Consider the following 23723-nt stretch of genomic DNA (forward strand, 5'->3'; position numbering starts at 1 on the left):
ATCTATTTATTTGCTTTCCTTATAGAATGGGAAGTAACAAACTGATGGATGCAGGATTTAATACATGGAGACTGCACCATCTTTGTGGATCTGAACCTCTCTTTTCCCTTCATCCCCATATGCTGTGTATTAACGTCTGCCACTGTGTTAAGTCTAATTTAGTTTGATATCTTCTCAGGGGAGAGGTTGGCTCTCATCTGTATGTGTCTGCAGAGCGCCAGGCGCACCAGTGGCACTGTATAAATAACAGGGATCATAAATAGCTGACAACACCTGCTGGTTTTGAATTGGCAACAAGTGATAATCCTGCGAGCAGCTAAATGGGACTCTGGGATTCCGAGTATTGGCCTGGTTAACTGGTTCCTTGGTTTGATTATGTGTTTGTGTTTTCCCATTTCTTTTTTCCTTGAAGTGCCTCAGGGAACCACTGTGGGGACAGAAATGACACAAAATCTGTTGGTCTGTCATCACTTCAGTTCCTCATCTGTATGGTGTTGGGTTTTTTTTTGTCCTCAGCCCCATTTGTGATGCTTTGAGGCAAGCATACCCTATGGAAACCCCAAGGGGAAATAATAAAAATATATCCCACACCTGAAGGGCAGTAAAGGGTCTCTTGTCCTGCAAAAACTTGGGTCCAAGAATATTTCCATTGAAGTCAATGGGATTACGCATGCGAGTAAAATGAAGTGTGCGTGCATTTGCTCGAAGGGTGAGAGGCCTGATTTATTCTAGCATGGGACTAAATTGTCATACTGCTCCACGGATGATCCCTACAAACAAGAGTCAGGATTGGGCATGCGTGTAGGTTTATTCTGGAGCAAGGGAACTTGTTTGAGGCAATAAGGTATTGTCACTGTGTGTGTATGTGCTTGCACTATACCTTTGAGGGAAGCATAGCTAATAACCACTCTAAACTTCAGCTAAGATGTGGGTGCTTGGCTGATGCATGCGCTGAAGTCCTCGGGATAGGGCCCTAATTTTGAACCAAAAGAGCAGAGGACCTGACTGTACTGTAGGAATAGGGTTTGTGGCAAGGTAGTCATAAACCTGATAGACAGATATGGTAGTACTTTGGATTGGCTTTGATAGGGAGGGTTAAGCTGGACACTGTTGAGCTAGCTGAATAAGCAGGTATTTCCCTAAGTGGGAAACGATTCTGGTTTTTTGCTCAGTGTTTCTTCTCCCTGTTGCTAGTTCTTTTTTCTTTTCCCTTTTTTTTTTTCCCCCCAATAGATTGGGTTAGCCCTTGTGGCTCAGCCTCTATTCAGGTCATCTCTCCAGGAGTACATGTCCTTTGGAAAGCACTAAGTACAGGTTAGGAAGGTCATAAGTCACAGGACCCCCTTGAGGGAAGTTTGATTTTAGCCAGCCATGAAATAGCAACTCTTCCGCTGCGAAGGGGAAGGTGAGGCTGGAGGGGGGGGGCGAGGGGGAGGCTTAATTTTATTACTATTATCATCAGTTGACCTCCCAACCCAGCGCTCGGAGCTGTCTCTCGTTAGGAGTGTGTAAACAGGCATATGGCTTTGCAATCACCGGAGAGGAACCAGACCAATCCATCATGGGAATTATCAGCCCCAAACGGCCTGGCCTCGCCAGCCGCTGCGCCAGCCGCGCTGGGATGGATGCTCCCGCCGCGCAGGGCCTTTGCTTGCGGCTCCCGCACGCCTCGGGTGGCCGTGGGGCACCTCGGCGTGACAGCGGGCACCGAGGACACCTGCAGCCCCCCGGGGCTGGGATGTGAAGGCAAGGACCCGGGCGTTTGGGTGGGCTGCAAAATCTCTGCGTTCCCCTTGACGTCCTTGCCGGGCTGCTCGTTTGTTGCAGTTGCGCCTCGAGAAGTTATTTTGAGGGGCTAAGTAATAAGAAACTCGCTCTTTTCCTATTTTTTCCGCCATTCAGTCAAGGAAATACCCTAAGATCGTAAAGCTAAAACGCCGTCTACTGCAAATGAATACTCCTCCTCCCCTTTCCGCGCTTTTAAAAACTTTTCTGTATTAACCTTGGCCGTACGGGCGAGGAAGGTGGAAAACGTGTGAAAGAAGCGGAGGGGGAAAAACTGGGCGCTCGTACAGGTCGCTGCGATTTGAAGGGAGAAACCAAAGCTGCTCGGTATTACCCAAACCTGCCCAAACCCTGCCCGGCCTCATCCCCTCCGGCCCCGACACGGTGATTAAAGCCGGGAGCGCTCAGTAAAAGCGAGGGGACCCGCACCAGCAGCGGCCCTGGCAGCGGAGCCCGGGGCGCAGGGCAGCCGAGAGCCGCTTTTGGCATTAATTTCCGGACGTTTCTGGGCATCCAGCGGCGGGTTTGCCGTCTCCTACTCCTCTCCCTGCCTCCCTCCGAGGCTTTTCGCGGAGACGGGATGCTCGGGGCTTTTACAGGCATTTCTCACCGCCACCGCGTCCTGCCAAGGCAGGGCCGATATCCCGGGAAAAAAATAAAATAAAATAAATCCATCAAAGCCTATTAGTTAAATTGCTCTGTGCAAACCTAATTGACCACGAGGGATCTCCTAGACAAGCAGGCCGTAAATCGCGATTTTAACAACAACGGCGGGGGGGAGGAAAGGCGAAAAAAAAAAAAAAGAAAGAAGAAAGTTTGCGATTGCTGGGGATCATTTTAGGCGACTGCCTTGCTAGAGGTTGCGGAGAAAGGAGGGCTGATCTGGAGCATATGGTGCAAAGAGCCAGTGCCGGGGGTGGAAGAATAAAAAACCCGAACGTCCCAGATCCTAAGGAGCTATTTATTCCTCCCCCTGCAGATGTACATTAATGCAGGAGGAGTAGGGGGAGCAGATCTTTTGGTTGGAAAAAGAGAAACAGCGCTCCTTCCTTTTAACATGCTGTTGTCTGGCTTGATCTTGTCACTCCAAAGGAACCCATTCAGAGGTATTCATGCATCTGCCTCGCAGGGACAATGGAACCTTAGTTTATAAACTGTCTGTCCAGTTGCCTGCGGCCTTTAGTCCTTTTGTTTTCGCTTCTCTTAATAAACTTTTTGGGGGAGTTCATCAATACGCTTGAATAGCTGATGTTCTCATTCTCAGAGCGGGGAATAACAGAAGGTCTCGAAGGTTTTTTTTTTTTTTTTTAATAGGGGTGGGGGGATGTTTTTTTTTTTCTCCTCCTCAAAGGGGAACCGAGGCTTGAAAAGCATCAGAAAAACCCTTTAAAAAAAAATCTGAATCAACCCCAAACAAAACCTCTATTCAAAAGAGACAGAGAATTATGCAACATTTAATTGCCCCCCCCCGAAAGCAATTTTCGTCCTGCTGACAGAATTAAGACGATCGCAAACTAATTTTACAGCTCTCAAGATATTTTGGGTAGGGGGATTGGGAAGGAATTTCGGAGACCGGGCTCATTTCCAGGGGATTTAGGGCTGAAAGCTGGCTCTAACCTTTCCCCCTTGGCTCCCCCCATTGCAAAGGCAGAAATAATCGCCGAGCAGAGAATTTCCCCCCCGCAACTCCGTTGAAATCACAGCGCGTTTTTCGAGCAAAACGAAATTCGTTGGCCCGGCGCGGCCCCTCCGGCGGCCTGCGGCGCCCTCGCCTTGCGCGGCCGCCCCGAGCCCCGCGTCGCCTTTGCGGCGGAGCCCGGGGGGGGGGGGTGCGCGGAGATGCCCCCATTGCCAAGGCGCAGCTAAGCACCGGCGCAAAGTCCGCCCCTCTCCCCTCCCTTGATTTCTTTCTTAACGCGCCGCTTTCGCTTGCAGCCGCCTTCTCCCGCCCCGCAAATTCCCTCCGCCGCGGCGGCGGCGGCGGCGAGCGGCTGGAGCCCAGCGTGGCGGCGATGCGCGGCTGCCCCCTCCCCACCTCTCCTTCCAGCGGCAGCCCCCCACCAACCGCTCTCCCCAGTGGCTCCCGTTCAGCGTTTTAAGGCCCTAATGAGTGTTGACAAGTTTAATGAGTTTGTTTTAAAGAGGAAAAAACTGGTCAAGTCGAGATTTCCGAGTCAAATCCATTAGGAGATCCCCATTCAACCTCCGGCTGACAGCTCAGCCGCTCTCACACTTGAGCAGCCAGCGCCGGGCCGGGCCGGGCCGGGGTGTGAACCCGCCGCCCCCCGTCCCCCTGCCCCGCAGCGGTCCCCGCGTCCCCCCCTCCTCCCCCGGGGGCCCCGGGCAGCGCAGCGAGCCGCGCCCGGCCCCGCCGCGGCCCCGAGCTGGCATCGCCCGGGGCGATGTTTCTCTGCCGGGGGGCGGCGGCGGGGCGCACCGGAGGGCGATCCCACAGCTGCACCGGGTGGAGGATCGGGCCCTGCACCTCCTCCCCGGGCACCAGCTCCCCGGGAAGGGGGCCAGCCCCGCGGCGGCCCCTGAAAAGCAGGGAGAGGGAAGGTGGGGGGATTCACCCGGCTTCCCGGCCCGCCGCGTCTGGCGAGTTGGGGACCCCGTGCGACTGCGTGGGCGCGGCGTGGGGCGCCCCTAAACCCTCGGCAGGGGCAAGGACCGAGAGCGCCGCCGGCCAGCCTGTGCAGAGGCCGGACGCGACTGCCCAGTCACGTAGCAAGCTTGCATTTCTATCGGGAATTTCATTAAACGCCCCGCTATTTTCCCTTTTTTTCCCCTCCCTCTCTCTTTCTGCCTCCCCCCCCCCCCCGCCCGCAACCTTCATATAAGTAAACAGCCCTCTGAAGCCGAGGTGGAGGTCATGTTAAGTCATGCAGTCTGACTTCGTGAACTTTGAGCTGGGTGATTAGGAGGGGGGTTCTCCTTTTTCAATTTCTCCACTTCCTAGGTCTCTCCATTGTTCCAATTCCAAACAGCTGCTGGTGCTAATCTTTCGGTTATTTGCAATCAGGAGGAAGAAATACCCACACCCTAGAGTGCTCCAATATTAGCCCTGCCAATGGAGTAAAGAGACCACTGGAAGCTGGGGATATGGAGGAAAACAAAACAGAACAAAGTTATTGAACTCAGTTTGACTCTGAGCCTTTCAGGTACCTCTCAATCCCCAATCCGCACAGGCAGAAAGCCATGAAAATTAGACTTACAGGTACCACATCACTTAAGGCCAAACCTGATTTTCAAAAGGTTAAACTCCTCCATCTACTGAAAGTCTGGCCAGAGCGGGAGAGGAGGGGGAGGCTACCAGCCGAGGGCAAACTGGAAGGAAAAAAAACACCACAAAAGCCCAGTTGGAGAGAAACCTGGAGATCTACACCCGGGAATGCCCAGGAGTGTTTTGCCCGCGTTGGCTCTGAAGGATTTTTTAATTATTGTTAAGAAGGGTCGGAGAGACTAAAGGGTTCAAGAAACGGGCTGGAAACCTGCAGTTTCTCTTGTGGAAAATAAATAGGCCTGCCTACGTGTGCGCAGATGTTGGCACACGGGAGTCCTCGGCCCCGTAGTTGGCCATGCCTGCGCCCTTCCATTTTATTTATTCCCCTAATAAATAGGATAGTGGTAGCCGGGTAATGGGAGAGAGAGGCTGTCTACCTTGAGGCATCCCGAAGGAGGAAAAGGGAATCACCCCCGGGCTTTCCAGGCAGCCCAAACAACAGCAATAGCCCCAACCTCTGCCAAGAGCCTTCCAAACCGGGCACCTAAAATCAGCGGCCGCTTCTGGGGTCGGGGAGGCTCCGCACACGTGCCCAGGCCGAGCGGGGCTGCTCGGAGCGCGACTTTCTCCGCGGTTTATTAATATGCTGCCCTGGCTCTGCCGGGGGGAGCCCATTAGGCCTTGATATTCTTACAGAGGCTCGGTCTGGCCTGCAGCCCTCTCGCCAGCAACGCGGAGCCTTTATTGGTTTACTTAGGTGTTAATCCCTTAACAATCAAGTTGTCTGACCATGGAGCCCCGTCTCTATTCTTGTTTACATCTAATTACGGCTCTGAAATGCCACTTCCCCCCCCCCGCTTCCCACCAACTTTCATTTCACCCAATTGAAGCAGGTAAAGCTCCCCCCCCCCCCCCGCGCTTCTCCCAAGGAAGCAATTGAAGATAATTACAGCCGCGCTACCTCGGCAGCGTCTCAGGTCAGCTCTGCTATGCGGAGGTGGCGAGGCTGGTGCGGAGCAAGGGGGCCGGGCGGCGGAGCAGCCCTCCCCGGCCGGCTCGCTGCCCCCCCCACCCCCCCCGGGCGTGGAAAACACCGGCCGCGGGCGCCCCCGGCCCGGCCTCGCCGCTGCCCGGCAGCCGCTCCGGGCTCGGGCCCTCCAAGACGCCTCTTGGCAGATGAAAGGAAGAGCTCTCCCATCCCAGCGTCCCAAGCATCTTAGAGCTTCCCTTAATTCAATTAAGACTCGTAACTCCAGGAAACCAGCGGAGATCCACCCGAGCAAGGCAGTAGCCCAGGCTAACAAAGGACCTTTCTTTCCAGAGGGTGTAAGGACCCGGCTAGCCCATGTGTCATCCATACCCCGAGACTCCTGGCTCTTCGGGGTTAACAATTCAGACACCACTGCGAGCTCTGGGACTGCATCTTGGCTTAGATAGTGTCTCAGCCCTGGGGCAATTCCTCTAAATCAATTTTCAAAACAATCAGTTTAGGGGCTTTTAATTAAGCTTTAAACCAGTGGTTAAAAATAGCAGTTTACTTCTTTGGGATGCAAACTAGGCTAGCGTAAAAATAAATCAGAGAGACGAACCCACTGCCTTTTGGGATTCAGGGAAATGTAGATTACATACGTCCCAAGATTACGAGGATTTTTCTTTCTTTTAACACTTATTTGCTTTCACCTCAGCTGCTCTTTGCCTGCCAGATACTGAACTGTTCGTAGGACTGTAAATCTGGGAGATCCCATGCATCTTTCCCAAACCGGAGTACCGGAGAATTTCAGGGAGGAAACCGTGCCCCGCGGCCGTGCCTACAGGTAGCCTAGGTCGGGGTCCCGCTGTGGACAACAGGCTCCTCTCCTATTTCTAGCTACTGTAAAGGAGGAAAAAAAAATACAGTAATAAAAAAAAATCTGGCCGGTTTTATTGCGAGGAGGAGGAAAATGCAAAAAAAAAAACCCGGCAAACCTGGCGCTGAGGCACTCGGCGAGCCCTCTACGAGCCCAGGGCCAGATCCCGGCGCAGCTCGCCGGCCCCCTCAGCCCCTTCCCCTCCCAGCCCCATCCTTGGTGCCTTCCAAAACAACCCGGCAGGCGCAGGTCTTCTCTAGCAGACATCACACGGAATAAACAGGCACAGCAAGGGCGAGTCAAAAGATGAATTTAGGCTCCTTGTTTCTGCCTTTCCTTGCTTTTGTAGTTTAAATCAGATCCTCCAGCTTATTTCGTCCCCCCCCCCCCCAACACCATCCTCCGTCTTTGTTTAATACTCTTGTGATTATAGCGAAAGGGACACTTGCAGGGCCTAGCCCGAAATACACTCTCTACATCTTTAAATCTCTTAAGCTGGAACAGTTTGTTGCTTCCCCAGGCTCGGTCCGAAAGCAGATGCTTAAATGTAGCGTTTGCACCAAAGGGAGCTCTTTAAAGGGACCACTGTGTTAGGTTGATTAAAGAGTAATTAAGGGCGGTGGGACTCCTTTGGTGCCGCTTCTGGGACTATCCGTACCCGGAGGATTTCTCCCTAGGTGACCCAGATAAATTACAGATACGGCTGAAATAACTTTTGTCCGCTGCGGGCTGGGATGAGTCCGCGCCGCAAATCCCTCCGCAGCAGTCGCTAATGAGGCAGTCATGCAAAACGCCGCCGCTTAACCCGAAACGCAGCGGCGCAGGATGCGCCCTCAGCCAGGGCTTCGCGAATCGCTCCCCGCCTCTAACAGCCCCGAATTCGCAGCCCCTAATTCGCAGCCCCTTCTCTAAAGCCAAAGCCGGGGCGCAAACGCGGCCCCCGGCAACCGCCAGGCCAAGCGCGCCGCCGAGACCTTGACCCAGCTCGGCCCCGGTTTGGGCCTGAAACCGGAGTCACGCCGCCAGCGGGGCCGGGGCGGCTCCTCTCGCCCTGCCCCGAGCCCCCCCCAGCCCGGGAGGGGGGAAGCAAGTGCTTTCGGGGGTCCCCCCTGCCTGGGCGAGAGGAGGGTGCCCATCACCCTGGCTGCCTGTGACCAGCACGGGAGGATGCTCGGGGCTGCGGGACCTCTGTCGCCCCAGGGTCCCCCGGGAAGCAAGGCTCGGGTTTCCTCCAAGCTGAGCGCCTGCTTCCTCCTCTTTTCCTCCGCCAGCGGGAGGAAGAGGGCGAGCAAGCCGGGGGCCCAAATTCGGGGGAGGGTCGGGGTGCGAGTCCCTAAAAAATATATATATTCTGACCTCAAAGAAGCATGCGCGGGGAAACGCGGCGAGCCGCGGGGATGCGTAAAGGCAAAAAATACCCCGGGGCTGGCGGAGCGAGGGCCAGAAAGGAGGTTCCTCGGGCCAACCTGCTCTTTCCAGCCCGGAGCGGGGAGAAAACTTTCCACTGGAGGATTCACCCCCCCGACACCTCCCTCCTTCCCCTTCCGCCTTAGTTCCACGGACTTTCTGCGTTACTTTTCCCTTCGCTTCTTCCCCGACCGCCCCCCCCCTTCCCCAAGCGCCTTCCCCCCTTTAGATCTCAGCGTGTTTGCTCTTGACTTCATCCCCTAAGTCAATAGTTTGAAGATGCCCTCATCCTCAGAGGCCCGAGCCCCCGTGTCCCCTCCCTGTTTTCTCCCGCGGATAATGGCAGCCTTTTGTTGTGTAATCAAGCTCCCGAGGGGTTGGGAGACAGATATAGATTCTTGGCATTTGTCGGTGAAAATGAAAGCTGGATTAGGCAGAGGCGGCTGCACACTCCATGGTAAAGGACAACAACTATTCCCCCATTGAAAGTCCCATTCTGGTTTGGTTATTTTATCTTTAAAGTTGTTTGTATTTCTAAAGTGGCTATTGATGCACTTAGAAAGTGTAGCAAGCTGTAAAGCCTCGCTTCAAATGAAAGGAGGACAAAAAGAAGAGGAGGTTAAGGGGAGAAAACAGAGTGAGAAAAAATACCGTCATAAAAGGAGGGGGGGAGAGAGGAGGGGGAAAAGAGTTAAAAAGATCAAATTCAGCCGGGGTAAAGTTTAAAATCGGAGAGAAAAGTCACGAAGTCACAGCAGCAGGGAAAGGAGCAATAGCACGGGGATTTCGGCTCCGATTTTTGGCGCAAGGGCGTCTGTACGGTCGCCCCTGCCCTGCCTATTTGAGGGCCTTGCAGGAAAAAAAAAAATTACAATATTTAGATTTCCCTCCTGCGCGATTAGCTGACGGATCGGTTTTGACTGGGATATTTTTTTCTCCACGGGGGACACTTGACTCTTTGCAAGTGAATTCTAAACCTAACCAGATTTTTGTTCTTCGCTGAAGTTATTTTATTCTTTAGCAATTGATCATAACAACCACCCCATTTTCTCTCTGACAGAGATTTGTTGAGACTCTGTTGCCAAGCATAAATGGGGAAGATTGTTCATCTCTGCACTATTAACCTTTGCGCTTTTTCCCTTGAGAAGCATGGAGATTTTGACAGTATATATATAATTTTTCCCTAAACATCACTTGGATTTAACCATTTTGGATCCCCTCGCTCTTTAGATGCGTCTTAATCTAGGGCTGTACCGTCTGCTCCTCTTTGCATATTTTCCCCTTCTAGTGAATAGAAGGTAGCAAAAACTGAGTTGTTTTGTTTGTTTGTTTTTTTAAGAAAACATTTGTTTAAACCCCAAACTTTTCTGCTCCTTTTGCTGGAGTTTCAGGAATGGAAATTGCAGCTTACCCGCTGCGAGCATATTCAACCGCACACACAAGGGAGAGTTTGTGGTTGGAATGAGATTAAGGAGAAAACTCCAGGATAAAGAAACAGAGCAACAAGGTACAAACCAAATATTCACATTCTCCAAAAAAAAAAAAAAAAAGCTTCAAATAGCTCAATTTGCTGCTATTTAGCATCAAACAGTCATCTTTTCGAGAAGCGGGGAGTGTACTGGAAAGAATTTAAACGAATTAAGTTACTGCACAGAAATAATGAATCCCTCTAGAAAATGCCAGCGTTTCACTAACCGCGTGCATGTTTACACACACACACACACATATATATATATATTCCTTTAAAATCACCAGCAGCTCCGACTATCTGCCCTCTCTTGGATAATTTACAATATACAAAGGTTGGTGCTATTAATCCCTTCCCCCCCAACCCCCCATTCCTATTCATGTCAATGTTTCTTTCTTTTTTTTCCAGCAATCAAATGTGTTGGAAACAATGTCCCGAATTTAAACATGACTGTCCCCTGTATATCCCTTGACATCTAACTGTCCTTTGTACATTCACCCTCTCTTCTTAAAGACGCTTATACATTAAAAGATGCAAAATAATGCCCCCACTGGATCTTTAAAGGCCAACGCTGGACTCTAGCTGGACTGATCAATCTTCTAAAAAATCTCCCTAGAAAGTTGTTTAACAGCGGGAAGTTTCCCAGTCGGTTTAAGGAACCTTCCTTCTAACTTCGGGAAAGGCGAAAAATCACCCGAGTATTTCTGCTCCTCTTGCAGGGAAGTTGCTCAGAAGCAGCTTCTGCTGGAGCAACCTTGTTGAGCCAACTTTCCTTTCTCTCCTTTAATTCCCAATAAACATGCAAATCAATTCGTCCCCATAACGCGAACAAAAAGGGGGGCGGGGGGGGTTGTACGAAATTGCGGTCATCTCGGACTTGCCTCCACTCGCGACGGGGACCTTCCCCCCCCCCCCCCCCCGCGGCCCTTTTCCGCGCCGGGCGCCGCTCCCCGCGGGGCCACCTCGCCCGCCGGGCACTGCCACCTCCTCGGGGCGAAGCAGCGCGGCGCGGAGCCCGCAGCTTCCTAAACTCGCTTCTTCCCCCCCCTCCCTTCTCCCCTCGCTTAAAGAAGCCACCGGGTCACTTTGATCTGCGGGCTCCGGGGGCTCCGCACAAAGGCGGCAGTGAAGGCTGAAGGCTGCCGAGCGTCCTCCTCCCCCAACCGCGGCACCTCAGCCGCCGGCGGAGCCTGCGAGCCGCCGTGCCCTCGGCCCCCGCTCGCCAGGGTCAGGCAAAGTGCTTCCTTCCAATTTTAGCAACAGCAACAAAAAACAGAGAAGAGTGAAAACCAAGAAGGGCTTCCTCCCTCTCCGAGAGAGCCCGGGGCGCAGGCGACAGCCGGCTCCGAGGGGAGAGCGCGGATAAAAATAGTTCGCTCTTCCCGCCGCCCCGCCGCGCTCCCCAAAGCTCCCTCCGCACCGCACCGCGGCTGCGGAGCGGCCCCCGGGCAGCCGCGGACCCTCCAGCGCCGGGAAACGGCCCCCCTCTTTGCACGCCGGCTTTTTTCCTCCCAAAGACGTTTTTTTTTGCCTTGGGCAGCGTTTCCGGGCAGGTGGAGGTGCAAAGGGAGCCGCCCGAGGAACAACCCTCCACTTACTGCGCGACCTCCTCCACTCCCTTGCCCTCTCCGCATGGAAAGGGGGGGGGGAAAGCTACAGGCAGGAGGACTTGGCGGAGGAGGAACTGTTATTTCATTTTCTTCCAAACTAGCCCTTTCCCTCGTCCTCCTTGCTTGAAGCCCCCCCAAAAAAGCCAGGGAAGGCGGGAGCCCCAAAGCTGTGCGGCCCGAGCAGCCTGGCCGGGCTGGCAGTCACGCGTGAAATGGGTGAGCTAAGATGTCACCCCAGCTGTACGGTTCATGAATGAGCAACCCCCTTCCCCTCTCCCTCCCCATATAGGTATAGAGAGAGAGATAGAGCTATATTTCATGAATGAGCAGGAGCGGGTCCTCCCCGCCACGCACCCCCCGCTTCTTCGGCTGTCCCTGCAGAGCCCATGAACAGAAGCGGCCCTTTGCCACAATTCATCGCAGGACGCGGAGCCATCCAAGCAAGTAATATGTAGCCTCAGATCTAGCGTGTCCACAAGACAGAGCGCCTGCTAATTAATAGACAGCGATTCCTGCGAGCGGCCCTAGCAGTCTGTAATATGATGAACTTCCTTTGTACCGGTGTCACCACAAATGTTTCTGATAAGAAAAGCATCCAAGGATCAAAGACTATAAGCTTCTCAATTTCCTCAAGCTGCCTCTACTTTTCCTCACTACTTTTTCTCCCCGCCCCTTTCGGTCCCTCCACCGAGGTGCGATTCGCTCTCTCCTTTTTGGCACCTCTAAGGTCCGCCGAGGCGCACGGGTCGCTCCCGGCTCTCGGAATAACTCTTATTCATCGCACCTTCAGCTCCCGTTTCCAACAGCTCTAATTCTCGGCTCCCTCCCTCCCCCGCATCCCCTCATCTCTCCCCCACTTCTCCCCAACTCCGGATGACAAATGTCCTTATAAACAGGCATTAGCTGACATCTAATTTCTTTTGTGGCGGGAGCACGCGAAGCGCAGCGCAGCAGCGAACCCGCCCGAGCCGGTGCCGTCCCCGAGCACCTCGCAGCCGCTTTGGGGAGGCGATGCCGCTCACCCGCACCTGCGCCTCCCTGCTCGCGAGTTTGGTTTTGTGGGGTTTTGGGGTTTTTTTCTCGGGCTGATCGGACACCTCTCGGCCACCTGGGCCCGCTGGTTTCGCCACCGAGGCACCTGGAGCTTTTTAAAGCGCCTCCGAGGGGGGAGCGGTGCCGGGCGGCCAGGGCAGCCGCGGTGGGCACGGCCGGGAAGGAGCCGCTCTGAAGCGGGGAAGGCAGTTTTCCCTTTCCCCATCCTCATCCCTTCCCCGGCCTGGCATCCACCGGCAGCCCCGAAGCATCTCCGCACCCCGAAAAGGACCGAAGGGCAGCTCAAATGAAAAAGCAAAAGACATTGGGGGGGGGGGAAGGGAGGGAAGAAGGGGGATGTGGCAGCTGATTGAAATGGGCTTCTTTTTTTTGTAGTAAAGAAAAACAGTCTCTCGATAAATATATATATCATCTCCAAAGCTCAGGTCTTAAGAAGGTCCCTTATTTGCTTATTTCTTTTGTAGCAAACGTAATTTTCAGAAAGATATCTCCCCCCCACCCCCCCGCCTTACCCTAATGCTCGAGTAAGTACCTTACAGCTTTAAGGCTAGTGTTATATATGCTTTAAAATCCTGCCATGTAAATTCCACTGAAAAATTTGGAAAGCTTCTCGGGGGGGGGGGCGCGAGGGGGGGGAGGGGGAGAAAGGGGAGGTTAATCCGGGTTTAATGCTATGATGCAGTCACAGGACCAGGGCTAGGCTGATTGTGTTATCTCTTCCCAACATTTGGGTCTCCCATATTTCACCCAGCCAAATAGCTGCGAGAAAAAAGTGCGTATGGAGGCACTCCTGACGCCTCAGGAAAATATGTTATTAATATCTAAATAACTTCCCAATACTGTCTCTAAATCTCCCCTTCACCACTCCAGATGATGAATTCGTTTGAAGTGTTCTCCCGTCTCATCTTTTCAGTGTCTCTCTCTCTCTCCCCTTTTTATAACCAGGCTTATTTCAAACTGGTAAATATCTAATTCCTTTAACCACACTGCACACACGTCGCTCCCCTCTCTTATATACAATTCCCATTTAGAGAGATCCATATATATAAATATATATATATATACATGAACACACTATAGAAAAAAGCCCAACCTAGCCCTAAACTAGTTCTTAAAATCATTGGGGGGGGTTAAGAGCGGGGTTTTTTTTGGGGGGGGGGTCCATTTGTTTCAGGACAATCCCCCCCCACACACACACACACACCTGGATCACACGTATTTGCCTTACAGTCTTCCTGCCGTTTAATTCAATCTGTGCCTTCCCTCTCTCTTACCCCAATTACGAGCAAGACGTCGGCTTAGAAAATAGACCTTACCGTTTCCTTCCTCTTCTGCTCTATCACGGAATCTATCTCCCACACTCAATTACGAATCACAAAATACCTACTTCCTACCCTATAATATAATCTACCCTCCACCTTCAAACCAGAGACTAGCACCGTCTGCCTTGTATTTCCTTTCTCTTCCTGCTGCATTAGCGAGCTGAACCCCGGGCACCCCACCTGCCAGCCGGCACTCCCGATAGGAATAGTCGCCTTATATTTTTTCCTGCTCTATAATTGAACCTATTCTCCCCACCCACCGCCAAAAAGAAGGGAGGGGGGGAGCAGCGGAAAAAGGAAAAACAAACAAACCCTGGATCAGAAACATCCCCCTTATATTATTGCACTTCCTACTGTATAATTGAACCTCTCTCCTCGCATCCTTGTCTTAAGTTTGTTTTTTAAAGTGTCTTGTATTAGATTATACTCGTTTATTCCCCCTCCAACCTTATCTCTCCTCCTCTCTTCTCTCCTTCCCGTCACACTTGATTTAGGAAGGAGTTTATCTTGCAAACATTTGCCTACTTTGTTTATGTAGACCAGGTTCTGCAGCTACTTGTTCCCAAAAGCCACTGTTTGCCTTTGTAATTGTTATCTGTGTTTATTGTTGTACCTCATTTGTCTCAGCTTTTTTTGCGACATGTAAGCTCCGTGTGTGCTCTCATACGGCCCCCCCTCCTCCCTCCCGGTTTTTTTTTTTTCCCTTTTCCTTCCCTCTCCTCTCGCTCGCTCTCCTCTCTCCCTCAAATATGCACGGAAGAGCTGAGCCTAAAGCCAATGAATTGCTTGACACCACCCTATCTCCTTCCTGCCCCCCCATTATTAGAGCTGATCCCACTCAGAACACTCACAAATCCCGCCTGGTCTCTGTTTGATTAGATTGCCAACCTTCGTAATCCCTTGATTTGATGAAGTGTCTATCCCCCCCCCCCATTTCCCTTCTAAACATACATTGACAGAGAAAGCGCTTGTTGGTTTTAAATCAATGCAGATTGTTTGCTGATAAATCGACCTGATTCCCCCCCCCCCCCGGTCCTCTGCCCTCCCCAGCTCCGACTCGGGGGAACAAAGCCGCTTCCCAGGTGTGCGAGCAGAAAAGGCGGCGGAGGGGAGAAAGGCCCGGGGTGGGGTGTGGGGGGGTCCCCCCTCTTTCTCCTCATTCATCCGCTCCCCCGAGCCTAATTAAATTTGGCAGGACCTGGTACACGCAGCCAAACCAGCTTCCTACGGCCTCAAGCCCCCGGAAAAAAATAATAAATAAAAAATACACGAGTGGCAATGACGGCGACCAAATTAAATTGTTACCGCCTCGGCTTGGAAGCGGCCAAACATTCACACCCCCTCGCTGCTGTTCACACCTGGGCACGTTTCCCTCTCCCCGCCCCCAAGAACGATAATAATAATAATAGTAAGAATAATAATAATAAAAATCCTTTGCCGTTCGCGGCTTTCCGACCTCCTCGCCACCCCGCGCAATATTTACACGCGGGCGCGGGGCGGGTGTTTTTAAGCCGCTTCCCGCACCGAGGGAGCGCGGAGAAACGGAGCGGGGAAGCGCGCAGCCGCGCGTGGGAACCCGCCGAGCTGGACTTAACCCCCCCCCCCCACCTCTCCTGCCTGCAGCGCCGGGCACCTTCCCCAAAACCCCTTCGCTTTGGGGTGTGGGGGGGTGTCCAAATCCCCCCCCCCACCCGCCGCTGCCCCGAGCACCGCGGCTCTGCCCGCATCCTGCCCCGTCCGCCGTGCGGGAGGCAGCAACGCTCCCCTCCCACGCGTGACCCTCCCTAAGAAACCCCAACAGTCATCATAAATAACAACAACAAAAATAATAATAACTCGGTCTTAACAAGGATAAAAAAAAATAAAGTGAAGCCTCATGAATATACGCCCAGGGCTAGCTGGAGTGAGCCGTTTAAAGATGAAAGTGCAAAGAAATAAAGGCTCAATTTAATCTGCCTTAAAACCCTTCAACTTAACGTTTGTGCTTGGAACTCAGAGAGTGAGTACTGATTGGGGATAAATACATTTCTTAGCATGCCTTGGAGCTATTACACCCTTCTCCAACACAGCTCCCTATTCAACAGCCACAGTTTTCATTACAGCTCTAATAAGTCTTAACATTATTAAATGCCAAGCAGACGATAGAAAGAAACAGGCGCAGGGTGGAATCTTTCTTTAGCACTTAAAAAGAGAGAGCATTTAGGGCTGTCTTCCTCCGGCTCCCCGCAAGGAGAGCCCACAAATGGAGCAAAGGCGTTTGTCAAGAGGAAAAAGACCAAAACAAAGTTTTCCCCTTTCCTCCCTTGCCACTCTGCCCCCCCGTCCGCAATCCTAATGAAAATGCATTAAAAAAAAAAAAATTACACACCCACGCTGTAAAAGGCAGAGCTGGTGCAGCAGAGCTCAAAGGCGAGTAGAACAAGTGTCAGGAATGCGCTGGTATTTTTATTTTATGGAACCGCCGCCCGCTGTCCCAGGAAAGCGATGCCGGCGGTTGGGGAAGCGGGAGGTGAGAGCTCCAAGGAATATTGCTATTCCCGAGCAAAAAAAAATCGGAGAGGCAGAACACGCAGCGCGCACACACACCCCGCTGCCTGCAAGTGTTTTACAACTTAAGAGCGGTCATTAGTTACCTTAATGGGGGCTATTAAAACTTCTCCAGACGTAAAAATATACGTCGATAGCTTTTTTTTTTTTTTTTGGTGAAATTACACGAGATCCTTTCAAGATCGCGGCCAGCCCTAACTGCAGCAGATCAAATCCTGGAAGGAAACGGGCTTCCCGTTGCCGCGCGGTCCCTGCCGTTCCCTAACGAATCGCGCTTGCCCGACTCCACTATTCCTGCTTGCTGCTACTTTTACCCCCCGCCAAAGACTTTCCAGACGCTTTTTTCTGTTATCTACAGAGTCAGGGCAGAGTTGCGGGTGAGGGAAAAAAAAAAAAAAAAAAACCCAAACCCCCATAAACAGCGATTTCTCTCCAGGGCTGCGGAGAGCGCGGCGGTCGCGGTGCGCCCGTAGGTACCGCGGCGCTCCGCGGGCTCCGGCCTCAGGAAATTGCCCAAATTAGCACTCGATTCAAAACGGACTGGTTTCATAAAGAAATGGGGAATCGCGTTTTATTTGTCCATGATATTAGCCATGAAGAAATAGCCCGGGTTTTGTTTCCCTTATTGACACGCGCTTCTGCATATTATTAAGGAATAAAAAGCCTCCGGCGACTTCATCCTTTTTTTTTTGTTTTTTTTTTGGGGGTGAGGAGGGAAAAGACGCGTGGGCAGGGGAAAAAGTCATTTTTGCAGTTTAAAAAAAATATATATTTTTTTTCCAAGCGGCGAGCCCCAGATAAAATAAAACCGAAAAACAAAATCTCCCCCCCCCCCAACAAAAAAGAAATCCCAACCTGATGCGGGGGGAGCTGTTCTTAGGCACAATGGACCTGATTTGCAAATGAGCATTGCCTATTTCCAAATCACAAGAAACATTTTGCAACGTCCAACGGCTATCCTTTTTCCAACAGACGGTCCTATAATATTACAAAACTATCTAACAGCAGGGAGTTTTGAATAATTTATCTCCCTTTCTTCCCTTCCTTGGCCCTTTGTCCAAACTTTTTCTCCTCCTTGCAGAATTTTGAATGAGAATAGACAAGCCCTCCCTCCCCCATCCCTTTACTCCATTTTTAAGGCAGCCTAGGGTTTTTCCCCCTTTTTTCCCCTTTCTTTTTTTTCTTTCTTTTTTTTTTCCTTCTACTGTTTGCTTTTGTGGTCAGGAATCTTTTGCTTATAAAGCTTCAATAGACTTGAAGGTCTTTGTAAGTGAAGTTCATCTTCAAGGTTGGAAAAAAAAAAGGGGGGGATCGATCCTTAAAGAAACCCCCTTTGTGCACCTTCATCTGAAACTTAGAGTCATGTTTGAAGCTTTTCTCGGCCCCTATTTTACCCTGCCCCCGAAAACCAAATTCACCGCACTTCAATATTGCGAGTCTCTCGCTTTGTTCCGAATCGGGGAAACTTTGCGGCTAGGCAGAAACTTTGTCGGTGATCTCCCCCTGCTCCCGCACAGCGATTTGGGGCTGTTTCCGTCTAAAAACAAACTTCTGTTCTACTCCTCGGCCCGATACCGGCATTATCGCAAATCCTCCGAAGGAACCGAAAATCCGCACGGTTCAAAGCCAGCACAAGAACGGCAGTCCTGAGCAATCGCCATTTTGCAGTAATTTTGCGATAAGAAAATAGGGAAACCCCATTCCTTCCCCGGGACTTCTAAAATTGCCGTTTCCCCCCTCAGAAAGTGCCGAGTTCTTCGACACGAGGAAATAACGATTTCTGCCTAACCGATGCAGCAGCTCCTCCATCCCGTTCCTTACAACATCCCTGTGTTTGCACATGCCTTCATTAATAAACCTTAAATATGTCCCCTAAAAATGCCATCTCTCCCCACCTTTTTTTTTGGGGGGGGGGGAGGGAGAAGGAATCATTGCAAGAAGTTGATTTAACAGGGAAAGAAATGCAAAGGTTGAAGTCTGCAGGCGACTCTTCCCTCCCAAACTCCCAGGTACGGTCACCGCGGCGACCCCCCGGTTTTCCAGCCCTCCCTCGCCCGTTTTAAGCGTTTCTCCTCCCCCAGAGCTTTCCGAAAAGGGAATTAGAGGCGTTGTAACGGCCCCCGGGCCGCTCGGCGAGCATCTCCGCGGGCGCCGCCGCCTTTCGCAAAGTTTTCTCCGTTCCTCCCACGAGAGGAAGCTGCAAACTGCGGGCGATGCCAGCGGGGATCCCCTAGGCTCGTCCCCACCGCCAGCCTTTCCGCACCCGGCTTATTTATTATTATTATTATTATTTTCTTTAGGAGGGCAGCTGCGCTGCTGCTCGGGGGCGAGCACCGCCGCCCCCCCCCCCCCCCCACCGCGCTCGGCACCGGGGGCTTTCGCCGGCGCCGCAGCGCAGCGCAGAGCAGATCCCGGCCTCTCTAATTGATATTGATTGGCCAAATCGGTCAACTGTCAGCCGGAGTTTCAGGGGACCACTTAGAGAGCGGGAGAGAAATCTGTTTAACAAATTCATTTAGGAATCGGCGATTCCTCCCCCAGCCACCTCCGCTCCCTTCTGCCTTCTCCCCCCCCCCCCCCTCTTCCCCAAGTCCTTTATAAATAATTGATCCAGAGTGACTGCAAGCAGAACGCCACCGAGTCGCCCGGGGATGGGGATGGGGCCGGGAGAGCAGCACCCCCCGCCGCTTCGCACCTCGCTCTGCCCCCTTGGCTCGCACATTTGGGGGAAGGACGAAGGAAAGCGGCCCCGGAGCCGCCCCCCCCCCCCCGGCCCGACCCGGCCGCCTTTACCTTTGTCGCCCAGGATGCCGTCTATGCTGTGCTTGGCTTTCTTCTCCCCGTCTTCCTCCTTCTTGTCGCAATCCTCCTCTTCCTCTTTCTTCCCGAATTTGATTCGTAGCACACGGCTAATCGAACTCACTAAACCTCAGACAGTCAAAGGCAGAAAGGCAAGTATAAGCTGCCTGGCAAAGCGGCGGCGGACGCGGGGCAGGCGGCCCTGCCCGCCGGGGGCGCAGGCACCCCCCGGCCCGGGGGGACACGCCGAGAGCCCCCTACTTCTGCCCCGCCACGGCCCGGGGACACCCCGAGCTGGGCGCACTCGCCACCCAGCACAGAGCTGCGCACGCTTCCCCCCCCCCCAGGGGCTTGTGCTCACCCAGCCTCGCAACATCACCCCCAAAGAGGTGCCCCCCCCCCCGGGTCACGCACCCAGTGCTACTGCCCCGCTTTTTTAGCAGGGCAAAGTTTTCCCCCAATCCCTTGACTTGCACCCCAGCGCTAAACCCGAGCTCAGACTCCTCGCAGGGGCAGAGCTTTGGGGCGAGAAGCGCCCCGCGGGGGAGGCAGAGCCAACGGGGCGCAGGCCCCCAAACAGAAGGAGCCAGGACCAAAAAAACCCCAAACCCCTCCTAAACAGACCCTACGTGCAGCCCTACATGGCCATTTTGGGGGTGCAGGATCGCTTTGCATATGCGGGGGGGGGGGGAGAAATCCCCGTCTGTGCAGCCCCCCGGGCACCCACCACCGAGCGAGGCCAGGTTGAAAGGCCGCACGGGGCGGGGAGCAGCCGGGGCCCCCCCTAAAACCCGGCTTACGGGTCTCGCCAAGGCGAGACCCCCCCCTGCTTTCGAGGGAGCCGCGATAAGTTGGGGGAAATTGCTTTGCTCGTGTGTTTGTTTTTGCAGCAGACCGCAGGGCTGCGCGGCCAGGGCGCAGGAACGCTCCTCACCTCGCCGCTTGGGGTTTATCCCCCCCCCCCCCCTTCAGACAAGGGCTCAAAGGATGTTTGTAGCCCCTGGAAATGTGTTTGGTGTCAAGCGTGCGGCGGCTGGAGATAATCATTTCCCTCCATCTTTCCCGGGGCGGGTTTCTTGCCAAGCAGCCTTCTCACCTGAGGGAACCGTGCTCCTGTCACAGTGCCCGTCCTTGAGCAGCCTGTCTCGGATCTCCCAGCTAAACATCCCGGGGTTCTCGCGCTTATATTCCTCTATTTTCTTTTCCACGTCGGGAGTTGCAACCTGCTTTTGGGATCAACGGGCGTCAATGCGTTGCCCGCGTGTGCATGTGCAGAGAAAGGGAAGGGGAGAGAGAAAAAGCACTTTTAATTTAAAAAAGAACCCGAGGCATCGCTCAATTCAATCCTATTCACCCTGGCTGCTAATTTGGGGGCCGAGAATGGCATTTGCAGGGGCAGGAGGGGGAGGAAAATAAACGCGCTCCTGTGCCCCCAAATCGAAGCGGAGCCCTTGCAGAGGGGGAAGCAAGGAAAGCGGCAGGGCTGGATTTATCCCGAGGGAGGCCGGAGGCCGGGAGGGGGCACAAGGGATGCTTTTCGGGGGGTTATATACGCCCGATTTATTATTCCCTGAAACTCCAACCGGCTCGCCGCCTCCCGACACACCGGCAACCGAAGCAAATGCCTAAATGCGCGCCACTTGTTGCATATGGAAAATCGCTCTAATTTATTCATAGCCTTCAACTCGGCACCGTTTTCTACCCATTTGCGTCTGCAAACGGCAGCTTTATTAAAGCCCCTTCCCCTCCTTCACTCCATATTCGCTTCATAATCCCCCCCACACCCCCCAAAAATAAAAAGAAACCTAATGCATTTTAATAAGGGAGGGCACCGCTGTTTGCGAGGAGGGGGGGGGGGGAAAAGGGGGCCGGGGGCGAGGGCAGCCCTTGCTCACTCACCCTGGGCTTGCTGCCGCCGATGGCTCCGGGCCGGATGGAGCCCGTCTCCTGGTACCTGCAGAGGATTTTGGAGACGCAGCCGTGGGAGACCCGCAGCTGCCGGGAGATCACGCAGGGCCGGATGCCGTGGTGCGCCATCTCCACGATTTTGTGGCGGATGTGGTTGGGCAGCGGCCGCCCGTTGATGAACACCCCGCCGAGCTGGTTGACTCTGCCCTGGCCCAGCGGAGTGGAAACTGCAAGCCGGAGCGGGGAAGGGGGGTAAAAAGTTGAGAAGGGGCAAAAGCCGGCAAAAGGGGGTCCCCAGTGCACCCCTGCCGCCCATCGCATCGCGCCCGCCTCCATCGGGCTCCCCGTTTCTCGCCGGGAATTTGCACCTGAATTCCAGGAGGACCCGACCCCCCATCCCGTAACATCTCACATTTATCCCGGTTTCTGCTTTAGGCATCTGTGCCCAGACCCGCACCCGGCGCCCTCCGAGCCGCTCGCATTAGGGGAAACGCTTTTTCGATCGACACACTCAAAAAATAAAATAGCTCAAGGCCCCCGCTGCCCCGTCACCCTGTTCTCTTCCGAGGGGACCGCTATATTTGTTCCTTCTTTTTCCCCCCTCCTCCTTTCCCCCCGGGCATTTCATACCCACGTTTTAAATCACAGCTGACCTCTGAAACACGGCAAGATTCAAAACTGCAATTGCGAAGCAGGAAAAAAAGTTTCCAAGCGCACTCCAGCGCGCTAGCTCCAGATTACGGGCAGGACCGGGCGAGGCGGTTTTTTATTTTCAAACAAACTTTTGGAAATAACCTCTTTAAATACCCTCGAGGTTTTTTCTTTTCTCTTTTGGGGGCTCGGGGGAAGGCGCGATGTGCACAGTCCGGCCGGGGATTTGGCGGTGCGGGAGCGGCCGCGGCTCCGCGCCACCCCAGCGCCTTGCGCTGCGCGGACGGTCCCTCCCGCAGCGGGAGCCACCGGCTCTCTAATCCCCAGCTCGCATCCCCAATTTGTTTAATATCTCGCAATGTAGATCTTGCAGATTAATACGATTTCACAGACTCAAAATTAAAAAGGAAAAAAAAAGAAGGAAGAAGCGGGGGGAAGAACTCAGCTGCATAATTTGCAGAAAGGCTGGAGGGTGAGGGACAGCTAAGGCGAGGGGTTGATTTTCTCTATACAAAGAAAAGTCGATTCCAGAAATTGCCTCGCAATTTAATAAGAATCATGCACTACTAATTCAAAGTCACTTGGCCAGCACTCCCTGGCTATATCATTATCGACAGATAACACTCGAGTGGCCAATTTTACATTCAAGAGGTACTAAAATCACCGGCCGCTCTCTCTTTTCATTATTCCCAGTCATGTTGTGCAAATATTGTTGTAATCCTTTGATCCTTTCCCTTGCCGTCTGTTTTACTTCATTTGCTACAGAAAAGCACTTCAGCAAATCCCCCTAGCTTGTATGTTTTGCAGCCTGCGTGGTTTTCCACAGGTTTGAGTTTCGCCACTTGATCACGGTCTGCATGAAATTCGCTTGTTTAATAAATGCGAGGAGAAGGGTCCTACTCTAATTTTGCCTTTTTTTTTTTCCAGCAGCCTGGGCAGAAATAACAACGCGGGTGCCGGTGCCGGGCGCGCACAACGGGGAAAGCAGATGACTCGGGAAGTTAATGCCGCGGCGGCGCTGCGAGGTGGGCATGACACTTCGCGAGGTGACAGCTTCGCAGGGGCCCGCCGGAGCTCGGAAGTCCCCGACGGCACAGCAAGAGGCCCCCTCCTTCCCCTCGCCGTCCCCGACCGAGGACACCTCGGTCGCCTGCGGCCGGCCGGGCGCGCATCTGCTCCCACGGAGAGCAGATGCCGCTGTGGCTTCCTCGGGAAAAGTTGGAAACAATAAGTTTGGTGGGGTTTTTTTTCCCCCCCTCATCTTCGGGGCTGGGTCGGGGGAAATGCGGACGTTTGGCAGGGAGGAAAAAACACGAGAACCTCCCCGAAAATGTCAGCAAGCTGCATATAACTAAAAAAAAAAAAAAGCCAAACCCGGTGCGAACTCAATCGTGCGCGGAGGCAGAGCAGTTACAGCTGCTTCGGGAAGGAAACGGCATGGGAAGGGAGCGAAATATTAGCGAGAAGTCGGATGTCCAAGTGCGGAGCCACAAGGATTTAAAGTTTCGCTTCCAACCTGGCCCGGTCCGCGCCCAGCCCGTCCCGCCCCCCCCCTTAATTAAGAGGCGCTTAATTAAAGAGGTGCTCTATGAAGAAGCGGTTTCCCACACCTACCTTCCAGGGGGAAGCCTGTGCGCGGGTAGTTCTGCCCCGGCGCCGGGCGCATCATCCGCGGCACGGTGCCGGGGAGCGCGGCCATGGCGCGGAGCGGCGCGGAGCCGGTGCGGAGCGGAGCAGCGCAGCGCGGCCGGGCTGCGGAGGCGCCTCTCGCTCGCCCGCTCCTCCGCGGCGACGGGCGCTCGCTCGCTCTCTTCCAGCCCGCGGCTGCAAAACAAGGGAGAAATCTGTGCTCCAAAAAAAAAAGGGGGGGGGAGATGGGGGGGAGGGAAAGCGGGTGGAGGGGGGGGGAGTCACCCACCAGAAATTCTCCTTAAAGTTTTAGGGCTATGTCACAACTGGCCTGAGCGGGCGCTCCGCAGGAATGTAACCCAGGCTGCTCGGAGGAGCGGACACATCCAAAGTTGCCTCGGTGCTGGGCTGGGCTTACGGATTGGGGGGGGGGGAAGCCGTCCCCCCCCTTCTTTATTTTGTTGTTGCCTTCCC

The 23723-nt window shown here is 53.6% G+C and overlaps 1 protein-coding gene across 1 annotated transcript in view; it reads right to left on the reverse strand.

Annotated features, from left to right (window-relative positions):
• PAX7 (paired box 7) overlaps nt 1-23319 on the reverse strand; it is a 107946-nt gene extending 84627 nt beyond the window's left edge. The window contains exons 1-4 of the mRNA XM_067310910.1: nt 23235-23319; nt 20961-21196; nt 20158-20287; nt 19056-19184 (exon numbers count right to left, since the gene is read on the reverse strand). Coding sequence (XP_067167011.1) covers nt 19056-19184; nt 20158-20287; nt 20961-21196; nt 23235-23319 — 580 coding nt within the window. The remainder of the gene's footprint in view (nt 1-19055; nt 19185-20157; nt 20288-20960; nt 21197-23234) is intronic.
• Nucleotides 23320-23723: the final 404 nt, after the last annotated feature.

The sequence above is a fragment of the Apteryx mantelli genome, chromosome 26, assembly GCF_036417845.1.
Source record: "Apteryx mantelli isolate bAptMan1 chromosome 26, bAptMan1.hap1, whole genome shotgun sequence".
In the NCBI taxonomy this organism is placed as follows: domain Eukaryota; kingdom Metazoa; phylum Chordata; class Aves; order Apterygiformes; family Apterygidae; genus Apteryx; species Apteryx mantelli.